The 11,633-nt window shown below is 36.6% G+C and overlaps 1 protein-coding gene across 1 annotated transcript; it reads right to left on the bottom strand.

The window, feature by feature from the left end:
• Positions 1–220: 220 nt before the first annotated feature.
• LOC132617375 (universal stress protein A-like protein) lies at positions 221–10,511 on the bottom strand. Its single transcript, XM_060332368.1, has 4 exons — positions 10,188–10,511; positions 7,742–7,863; positions 7,455–7,573; positions 221–539 (listed from the first exon to the last, which is right to left on the bottom strand). The coding sequence occupies exons 1-4, from the start codon at positions 10,366–10,368 to the stop codon at positions 431–433; spliced, it is 531 nt and encodes a 176-aa protein (XP_060188351.1). The 5' UTR covers positions 10,369–10,511; the 3' UTR covers positions 221–430.
• Between the last annotated feature and the right edge of the window lie 1,122 nt (positions 10,512–11,633).

Below are 11,633 nucleotides of genomic sequence, written 5' to 3'. Positions count from 1 at the left end.
GGAATTAGTAAAAATCTCAAATCAAACTAAAAGCGATTATAGGTTGAAAAGTCATAAAATGAGGTTGACCTTTTGAATTGGTTGATAAACACTTTTGGTGTTTACCAAACACATAGCTACGCCGAATAAACTTATCAAAAACCCTTAATTTTTTTTTTCTCCCAAACGTGGAAGGATGAAAATTCTTTTACGATGGCAAAGCATATCATACATACAGATGTATAGGCAACACATATTCATCAAGAAAAAGGAGACATATACAATCAAAATAACAAGCGTAAATAGGAGCGGTCAAAGCTCAGACACATGTACACAACAATCACAACACTGAAGAAGCACCAGAATGAAAATCCGCACAATCTATCCACAGTCGTAAGTAGACATCTAATATGCATCTTTGATCATTAAGCGATCAAATCCACCAAAAGAATCAATCATCTATTGGGTCCTGAGGAGTCTCGGCTGCACTGCGCTTAATTGTGACAACAGGACATTCAGCATGCTTAACACAGAATTCACTTACAGTTCCCACGAAAACCCTGCAAGAAAAAACTTACCTCTTTAATGAAGCACTGTCCCAAAATAAAAGTTGATTAAAAAAAAAACTCTTATTTTCTGAAGAGCAATAGTAAAGTGACTGCTAGATTCCATATTACTCATGAGTCACGAGAAACCTGGGTTATAGGAGCCTGCGATGTAGATTAAGAGTGTATCCATGTGTAGACAAGCCTGAGAGTATCAATCATTTATTTTTGCACTGTCAACTTATGGACCAGCTATGGCAACTCTTTCTTAGTATGGTTGGACAGGGTGTACTTGTGTGACCTACTGAAATGTCGGAGCATCAGAGGCAACAATTCCAATCAAAGGAAATAGTGGTAAAACATTCCAGCTAGCATATGGTGGACAGTTTGGAGGGAGCGAAACACTAGCTGTTTTGAAGATAAGGAAACTCTATTCAGAAGATCAATATGGTTTGTTTCATTTTTTGTCTAACCAAAATTTTGTAAATAACATTGAAGCAGTGATTGAACTCATAGAATCCCTCTAAAAAGAAGAAGGGATAATCCATTGGTACCTTGTACATATTTTTGACAGTACCTTCCTTAGTGCCATATTCTACAGGTTTCCCCTGAATTGAGAGAAGGCTAATGTAATTGAGGCCTTGCTCAAGCATTTTGGCTACAAACCTGATCGATTTTCTACATCATCAGGGTATACACCATGTATTGGTGATTATCAGAAGCCTTTAAGACAACTTGGTAATCGCAGTAAATGAATCAGATCTAGCAATCAACCATGTCAGAGGAGAATTGGGGGGATCAGGATGCTTGTAAATACTTGCCATTTCCTCTTAAAAACGGTGATAGGAGCCAACCAGATCATATGGCGCTGGAGGCAAACTAGAGACCAAGGGCAGGCTAAAGCCAAGTGGAAAATTCCATGATTGGACTACACTGGGAATCAATGCACCGCCTATTTTCACTATGTGCTACACTGGGATGTTTGGGATTCTCCTTTAAAAAGAAATCAGCAACTTCTTTTTTCTTTTTTCTTTTTTCTGTAGTTTTTCTGTTTTGGTGATGAATCTTTTTTATACAGAATTAATCATTTCTAAATTTGAAATGACTAGCTTGAATTTCAGTATCTGGAGTTTTAAGCCCTATTGATTAATGCATCTTTTCTGTGTTTCTGTTTGCATAAAAAAAACTTGTCTGTTGAAAGGCTTGAGTGGTCAATCAAATTTGGCATTGGTACCACAAGCATCAGAAAAGAGCTGAAAACCTTGTCTGTTCAAAGGCTTGAGTGGTCAATCAAATTTGGGGTTGGTACTTGTGTCTGTTAATTGCAACTGCTGTGTTAACATAATAAAGGCCAAACGACTATGCTTTTTGGTCCTTTTAAGGTAATAAACAACAAATTTAAATCGATTATTCATGATAACGAAATAATTTCATTGAACTTACTTACTTCCCTTCTTTAGGCAAATCAAATTAAAAGGAGAGCCCGGTGCACTAAGCTCCCGCTATGCGCGGGGTCCGGGAAAACTTTCCTTGAGAAGTGATAACCACAAATTCAAAAGGAATGGCAGAAACTGCATTGTCTCTATAAAGCTTATTACCAGGAAAAGAAGGTATAAGTTCCTCCACCATATATATATAATGATAAGACTGTAACTAGCACATACACATCTATTTAGCAAGGAGAGCTACTTCTCCAACTCAGCTTCCCTAGAGTTAAAATAAAAAGTGACAAGGAACAGAATTGTGACTTCAATCTTAATTAAAGAAACAATACTCGACCATAACCATCCACCAAAGGAACTTACAATTTTCCAGAAATGAAGGTTTCAACAAAAAAAAGAACCAAAGGAAATTAGCATACATGTTATTTTAACAAAATTACATTGGGTATGTTAGTTATTTTAACAAAAAAAGAATGCCACTTATATTAAACTTACCATTAGTATAAGCATCTACTTGGAAATCGCACCCATTTGATGGTAGAGTGACAAAGTTTGAATGGTATTTTGTTAGTAGTTCTGGGTTACCCCTATACATAAAGGAGCGGTGTAGCGTTTTGGAAGGGTAACCTAATGGGCCTTTGGCCCCTATTGATATCTAGCCCAAGTTATTCCCTCAATCCCAATTTGTTGAGCACTATTTCTATTGACATCTAGCTCAATTACTCCCTCGTCCCAAAAAGAAGAGCACCTTTGTTAGAACTCTAATTTTTTGCATTCTTTTTATACCTTTAACGGGACCTCTTCTTGTAGTCCACATGATTTGTATGGGCACTACAAAATGGTGCATTTGGTAGTTTAAACAATACAAGATTATAAGTGAAAGCCCTCCTTTATTATTCTCAGCCTCTGCAAATCTCCACATTTTGTATTGGTCAAACAAGACCAAACCCCAAGCATCAAATGGCCAACAAGCAACGATTGGTTGCAATACTCCGAGAGGTTGGTGTATAAATTGACATGGAATTGACAAGCATTGCTTCTTGAAGCAAAGTCTAAGCAATCTTTTCTCATTGTTGTCATTAGTACCCCATCATTTTTATGTGAAAAATGAAGTTTGGCATGGATTGATGCGCTCCAATACACCAGAATCGGATTCGTGTATAGCATGAAGTTCTTCATTCTCCCCTAAATAAACATCAAAAGGGCACTCATTTCAAATGATCTCCACATACTAATGGAGGCAATGGGACAGACCCTAACATTGCTCATCTTTGCAAGCTTGGAAATTGAGGAATTCCATAATCTAGCAAACAACACACTTCACATGGTAGTCCAGATGACTGGAGGTGGGTATTGCTCGTGGTCAGGGAGGAGTTCCATTTACTCATCTTTCGATTAGGATCTTCCTAGAACTGAGGAAGGTGTGCTTTTCAAGTGATTACCAGTGAGGAAAGCAAGTTTTAACCCCCCGAACATTCAAGAAAGAGGAAAATCAGGGAAATGTGTAACTTCCCGTTATCGCCGATGACTCTTTTCGTCATGCCTTCCATCTTGAAATTCTTATCTTTATTTAGTTCCATTCCTTCGTTTGTCCCCAGATTCTTAGTCTATTGTTACTGTTCTTTTATATATTGTGTTGTTTCCCTTTGTGCAATTTTGTCTTTACTTATTTTCCTTTCCTGTTTTGTCTAGTGTCTTACTGCAATCACTGAGTAACTTAAGCCTTAGTTTTATGGCAACGAGAAAAGTGATTGGTAGTGAGATTATCTGGACTCCATGGGCAGGAATACTTTTTTCTATGCAGGAAATAAATCCTTCAAAGCTGTACAGGTGGGAGATAACTGGTTTGAAATCACGGAGCATAGAAGGAACTTTGTCAAAGGAGTTACTTCTGATAAACTCAATGTTATGAACCTATGTAACTGTAGCCTCTGAGGAAAAGGTAATAGCTGCAGAAGGTGGAAGAATACCAGTCAACCACTCTTATTTCATCTACCAAAACTTCAACTCTATCGAAGATACATCAGAGTGGTGGCGCTGAAAAAAGCAAGTCTACCATTATTATTCCGGAGGTGGGTGAGAATGCAGGGTGGTCGGACTACGCCAATAATATTAGCCATTTTGTGGAGAAATGCAAACGCATGGAGGAGGGGTCTATGGTTGATAGAAGATTTGAAAGAAAGGGAGCTTTGCAGAGATTGCACAGATTAAGAGTTGTCCAACTAAAGAAATTAAGATTTTTAAGAAATGGAGAAGATGTGGAGAACGATGTATTGTTGGTTACCAAAAGTTCTCTCAAAACCAGACTAGACTATTTGTACCGATGCTTAATTGGGTGCTATGGTGATTCCAGAAATTTAGAACCAAATAGATGGGAAATAAAAAATGGGCCGCAAGAAGCTGGGAAATTTCAACAGGTGTCAAAGTCAAAGAGTTGAAGGGAAGCTCCTTTCTGTTTGAAGTTCCTTGTAGGAGTCAAACAGGAAGGATAAAGATGGGCAATTGGGATGTGAAAATTGAACGGTGGTCTCCGATAAGAATGTGTCATTGTGAAAATTGTCGTCTGAACCATGTGTGGATAAAATTGATTGGCGTTCCTACTAATCTCGGTTCGAAAAATGTTTTCAAACAAGTTCGAGTAGACATGGGGGTTTTCACACGACCGCCAAACTGCATTGAACGCTTCAGTAGCGAGCTCCTTATCTGAGCAACGACTGAGCAATGACATCGTAATTTTTTGAAACTTGATTGATCACTTGCTCGCAGTCTCCAACGACTTGAAGTTGCAATTGCTTCGTATCGACGGCCTTTCCAAGAGTGTCTGGTAACAACAACATACCCAGGGTAATCCCACAAGTGGGGTCGGGGAGTTAGTGTGTCTGGTAATCGACACGTCGGAGCAACATCATGTTAGATCGAAAGAATATGGTAGGACTTCCCTTGATAAGTAACAAACACCACCTACGACCAACTCTTTCAAGATATATGGCACTATCATATACATCTTCCAATGATATTAGAATTTTTTACAACAATTGCGTCTTCATTAGGTATAATCAAATAACTACCAACCATCAAATACTAAATAACCGGGTAGGAAATTTGCGAGCACTTGCCCTTTTACCACTGGCTGGACATAAAGTCTAAGAAAAAAGTGAGGACTTTTACTTGTAACCTTGTATTGTCTAAAATACTAAGCGCACTATTCTATAGAGCTCACACAAATCATGTGGATAAAGGTATATTAGGAATGTGAGAATTTTGGGTTTTCAAGAAAGGTTCTAATTCTTTTTGGGATGGCCAAAAAAAAAGATATAGTGTTAAGCAAATCAGGAACGTGGTATCTTAGGCTATAGATGTCCATTGTCCAAAACTACACAAAAACACCTTTCAAATTTTGACAACCAAAAATGGGAGTGTTTTCAAGAAAATGTTTACACTAATGTGAGTTCAATATAACTGGCATTTTTTATACTAGATAACGTGTATCCTAATTTCCTTATGCCTTTTTTATTTTCACGGTAACCAAAGCTAAATTGGAGCAGTAGCTTTCCTTCACGCTAAATAAATGTTTATGTTCTAGTTAGGGCACAAGTAATGTTCCCTAACAACATGCATTCATATAATGCATAACATAATATTTTCTAGAAACGTAACATTTATATTGTCCATAAAATCATTAATAGGCATGAGATAAATAATGTTAGTCTAATTCAAGAGCCAACTAACATCAAGTCAATAAAAGAGACTTGTGTTCTCTCCATGGAAATTCAAACAGTATTTGGCACCAGTCTTGCATGTTGTAAAATAAATGTATTAAGTTGTTTGGACCATACTGGACTCTAAATCATTGCCTCCACCATTTTTCATGTCTCACTCTCTAGAATAGGTGGTACTCTCTAGAATAGGTGGCATAGTTGAAAGGCTATTGGCTAAGTGATCCATCTCACTTCTCAACAAGGCAACAATATCCTCTAAGATAATATTGTTTAAACTTTTTACTCCTATGAAGTTGGTGCCTCTGAATAGGCATTTAATTTATTAGGTGAATAAGGAGTTCGCTGATCTTGCTCATATTCCTTGGCATTCTCCAAAGAGGAACAATTCATAAAAACCATTTCATCTACCTCATCATGGACCATTGATAAGGTAGATGAAATGGTTTCTGTGAATGTTGCCTCCATGAAAAATGCTGAGGAATTATATCAGCAATTTGAGCATGATCAACCAACTCCAGATGCACCTAACTCGAGTGCCTATTCAGAGGCACCAACTTCTAACAGGAATGAAAAGTCTAAACAATGACTGGCTTGTTGAGAGGTGGGATGTATCTTTAGCCAATGGGATTAACGCCTTTCAAATTTGTTATCCATCCAAAGAGTGAGATATGACAAATGATAACAAAGATGAATTTGGAACAAAGTATGGTCTCAAAAACTTGTATATTTATTTGTCAACATGCAGTTTGTACAAACACAACTTGTTTGGAACTGAGGCATAGTTAAAGTTATTGTTGTTTTATGCAGGCATGGGATCAATGCAAAATCTCTTTTATTAACCACAATGTCGGCTGGCATTTGAATTTGACTAATATTATTTATCTTATACCTATAGACAATTTTATGGATAAAATGAATGTTTAGTTATCAGATATTAAATGATCAAAATTATGGAAGGTGCGCACTTAATATTGTTGTTAATATCAACAAAAACATATCCAGTGGAATCCCACAAAGTGGGATCTGGGGAGGGTAGATTGTACGCAGACCTTACCCCTACCTTGGAGGTAGAGAGGTTGTTGTTAATATCATTAACTTATTTTGACTACTTTCATTAGGAGTTGCATAATTTTAAACTTGATATGAGGAAAAAGTAGTCTTAAATCATTTTACGAGTAATTGTCGATAGATCTAATGTTTACAATAGTTGTTTAGTAAGCTTATCAGTTATTGTACAATATGTACAGCCAAACCGAAACAATAATCATGTTTTAAACAACACCAAACGATACAATCGATCCTAACGTTCAATCCACAAACAAAACAATACTATTCAATATAGTACAAAACTATACCATATGAAACGATGGGTACCAGCCACCCAAAATGGTGTTAAAATTTTCTAACTATGTGCAGAGCGCGTAGTGGTTGGAATCATGGGCTTAATGAGATTGGTTTGCTACTGCTATATACCCTCAAAGATGGTTTAATGTGAATATTACTTGCTGCAATTTTTTATTTCTAAGGCACAAAATGAACAGAAGATCTTTTTGTTTATGAAAATTTTGAATGGTTATTTACTCAGTTACTAAGTGGACGAAGATAAAGAACACGATTTGGGGTATTAGATACTTTATGATGTTTCCAGAAGCCTGTTCTTGCTACGGGACCGGTGGAGGGCAATCACACTCAATAAGTTGGAGGGACACGCCCATAGAAATATAAAAATAAAATTAAAAAGATGTGACTGCTACTACAATTATGCATACCTCTGAAAAGGACCAAGACCACGGCAGCCAACCACAAGAAGATCTGGTTGTACACGTTTGACTTCGTGGCAGATGACTTCCTTGGGATCACCTTTCTTTGTCCATGCTTCACAAGGAACCTACAAATAAAATGGCACACAGCAAATTTCAGAAAGTGTTTGTACTTGAGAGATTTTGAGAGCAACAAACTTTAAACAGTGTATTCCTCAACCAGTAAAGCTCAAATACTAGTTAGTAACTTAGGCTTAAATTTTCATGCCAAGATTCATCGTAGGAAATCCCAGTACCCCAATTTCATGGCAGCGGTTAACAAAGTACTCCAGCAGATGGAGCCCTCTAATCTTGTCCCTGTTCTTCATGCCCTTGAAATCGTCAGGTGATGCAAATATGCTATCCATATCTTCAAAACCTAGTAATCAAATGACCAACAAGATATATATAAGCTAATAAACCAAACACAACAGATTGCATGAAACTAAGAAATAGTATGGTGTATACAAGATTGGCATGAAAACATTGAAAACAGAATGACGTGTACACACTGAAGCCCCATGGTACTCGGATTTTGTTGAATGTATCGTGTAAGGATGGCAACCTATAGAAAAACACGGCTAAAGGGCATGCTCCAGAACCAGAAATAACAACAGACCTCTGCATTTGCCCAACTAAATCAAGAGCACGGGAATGATTTCCCAAGTCAACTTGAAATTTCCGCATATTTTATTTCTACCTCAAAATGATACAAATAGAAGCACAAAATGTAAAAGAGAAAGGAACACACAAAATTGAACTTAGCTGCTATTGAACCCTTTTTGTCCCTATCAAGGAAAAGAGAGTAAACATTGTCTTTTCTTTTCCAGAATAGCCTTCTAAGCTTTAACAGCTTTCCGCCCCACCCCAATCGTATGAATAAGGATGCATTGCAGCCTCTAAAATGACACTGTGGCCTTTAGACTCCCTTTGACAATTTCACCCTTTAAGTGACAAGGCGCCTAGCGACTGCAAGTGGAAAGAGATAGTGAATCTTACATCTCTTTCACCTAGAGAGAAATAAGAAAATGATCACAGGGGCCACACTAAAGACTAGGTTACCATGAGATCTAGTTATTCACGTTGCTCATTCTATTCAATAGCCTATACTCCCTCCGTCCCAATTTATGTGCGCACTTTTCTTTTTAGTCAGTCCCAAAAAGAATGTCAAACCTTTCTATAAATAGAAATAACTTAAACTTTAAAATTCCCCTTTTACCCTTAATGAAATGATTTATAGCTACACAAAGTTCTTCCTTTCTTTCTTAAACTTTGTACCTTGTCAAACACTGCCACATAAATTGAGACGGAGGGAGTATTACAAAAGCAAACCTCTGCCCACTTGTGTCATAAAATGTCCCTACAATTCGTAGGACCCTTCAAATCCCCCTCTTAACAATACAAAAGAAAAAAAAATATGCAACAAAACGGCTAGATCATTATTGTTGAAATCGTGGCTAAATCAGAAATCATGGTGAAAAAGTGGAAACTGAGAATTGCAACATATTGATATCAAGATCAAAAACTTATGCATCAAATGGTTACGTTATCTCGATTAATAAGAAATCATGGTGAAAAAATGGAGACAGAGAATTGCGATATCTAGGTCAGGGTGGTGTGTACACAACCTTACCCCTACCTTATGAAGGTAGAGAGATTGTTTCCAATAGCCCCTTGGCTCAAGTCAAGCATATCAAAATCAGTAAGACAGGGAAATTACATTTGTGAAGAAGTCATGTAGAAAATAATGGAGAAAGGAACAGTAGCAACAAACACTCCCCCTGTCCCAATTTATGTGATACTTTTTGCTTTCCGAGATTTAAACTGCATGAACTTTGACCAACATTTTAAAGATGTATTTTTTCATCAAACTGATATGAGAAAATTTGCAACTTATAGTACTCTTCATGTAGTTTTCAAATATATATATATTTTTTTATGACAAGGGAACCCGCAGCCGCTACCCTTTGGATGAGCACAGGGTAAATCCCGCTCCTGTGCAATAGCCCGCCAACCACACAGGAGAGATAACCCGCACTAGGTAAGCCCCGTGCGACGAGCTCGACCCAGAGGCAAATTGCCCTACTATCGTAGGCAGGGAGTTTCGAACCTGAGACCTCCATTATAGAAGCCCCATGCTCAACCAACTGAGCCACCCTTGCGGGTCAAATATATAAATTTTAATCTTAAAATATTAAGTTAATATAATCCAACTTAGCTTCAACTTTAGTCAAATTGACTTTCGAAAGGCGGAAAAGTATCACATAAATTGGGATGCAGTGAGAATAAAATAACGGAGGCAAAGGAATAACGCTTAAGGCAATATTTATGCCATGTAGCCCAATATACAATACTATACAACATTATAACTGGGGGGAAGCATTATACATAATGTATCAACCGTATAAAAAGGTGTTTATACACAAATATGGGCTAAATCGGGCGTTTATACACAAAGCATGGGCCAGGTGGCGTAAATATTTTTTTTTAAAAAGACAGAGAATAATTTCCCTACAAAATCAGTACGAAAAGGAAATACTGAATTAGTCACAGAGAAAAGAAGAGTAGCAACAAATAATACAATAACCGAAGCAAAGGGCAACTAGACAACACTGGAATATGCGATATCTAGGTCAAATGTCAAATAAAACTACAAACAAATCACAACAAAACATCAAATTAGTTGGGGTATTTAGCTCTTACCATCTTCATCGGGAACTTGGACATGGATGAAGAGGAGTTTGAAACCAGCAGTGTTGTTACGAACGATCTTATTAAGAGTCCATTCGAATGCACCTTTACTGCTAATTGATGCATGTGGATATCCCTTTATTGTTGACTCGTTTACTGCTACCATTACCCGAGTTGCCTCACCACCTTCCATAGCGACCGACCTTGATCTTCTTTAGGGGTTTTCTTCTCGAATGATCTCTCTCTTCACTGCACAAACAAACCTATATTTTCTGCTCCGGATTATATTATGTTGTATAGTTTTTTTACACCATTAGGGGGTCGTTCGGTGTTAGCACAAGTTACGATGGGATTAGTTATATCCGGGAAATATTTATGTATATTGGGATTAGTTATCCAGATACTATTGGTTATTGATTGTTTGGTTTATTATATTAAAAGTAATATGTCTTGCATAAGTTCTGAGAAAAAATTATTTGTTTATAAAAATACCCTCCACCTTATTTAGTAGAAAAAAGATTTGAGGAACCTCAAGGCTACTTTTGTCATTTTTTTTATTTTATCCTAGCATAACTAGTCATGTAATTGCTATTCCATCTTCTGTCAAGTATAACTTATTCTAATACTATTTTAATCCTGGATAACTTATCACAGGATTAATAATCAAACAAGACATATATTAGAACTAAATTCTTATACAACATTATCTTCCTTATGTGTCGTACTAGAGTCGTTTGCTACGCAGGATATGGTAAGTTTTTATCCCACCTTATTCCATTAAAGTTGGATTATCCATCCCATCTCTCAGATGGTAAATGAGTCTCCCGATTATAATCTCAGTATTATAATTCCCGAATAATTTAGTCCGCTTATCACCCTTGGGGGTTGTTTAGTTAATGGGATAAAAATAATTATCCCGGGATATTCCATGGGATTACTTTATCTTGTGTTTGATAATGTGTATTATTCAGTCTCAGATTATTTTATCCTTATCTATTATATCCCACCAACCAAACAACTCCTTAAATTACTCTTTCCGACTCATTTTACTTGTCATCCTTACTGAAATTAGATGTTCTAAAATAGTTGTTATTTTATAAGACCAAGATATGACTAAGAATTCTTTTTTCATCTTTATCTTTACTCAATAAACTAGTTAACTTGTCGGCGCTTCGCGCGGCCATACATATCCATTTATAAATTTAGTTGATGTATAGAGAATATTAATTTATAAAATATAACAATAAGTTCAAATAAAAGCATTACCTACATTTTTCTAGTTTTATACAAATAATGTTTTTGAGGAATAAATATTGATGATTAGATGATAAAGCTGAAATAACACAAACACGCATAGAAGAAAGATTGAAACATTCGAAACGGGAAACAAAATTATCAGACATCGTTTGCTGTAGACTTTCAAAAATCTCTTCCCCCATAATAGTTTTTGAACTTTCC

This window comes from Lycium barbarum, chromosome 11 (genome assembly GCF_019175385.1).
Source record: "Lycium barbarum isolate Lr01 chromosome 11, ASM1917538v2, whole genome shotgun sequence".
Classification (NCBI taxonomy): Eukaryota; Viridiplantae; Streptophyta; class Magnoliopsida; order Solanales; family Solanaceae; genus Lycium; species Lycium barbarum.
Note: the sequence above shows the minus strand (reverse complement) of the source record. Positions and strands in the feature narration are given on the sequence as shown.

Excerpts from the sequence above, each read along its gene's own strand:
- LOC132617375 (XM_060332368.1), bottom strand. The coding sequence starts at position 10,368 with ATGGAAGGTGGTGAGGCAACTCGGGTAATGGTAGCAGTAAACGAGTCA. Across the intron at positions 7,864-10,187 it reads CCAAGTTCCCGATGAAGATG|GTTTTGAAGATATGGATAGC; the intron begins GTAAGAGCTAAA and ends TTTGATTACTAG. Across the intron at positions 7,574-7,741 it reads ACCGCTGCCATGAAATTGGG|GTTCCTTGTGAAGCATGGAC; the intron begins GTACTGGGATTT and ends TTTTATTTGTAG.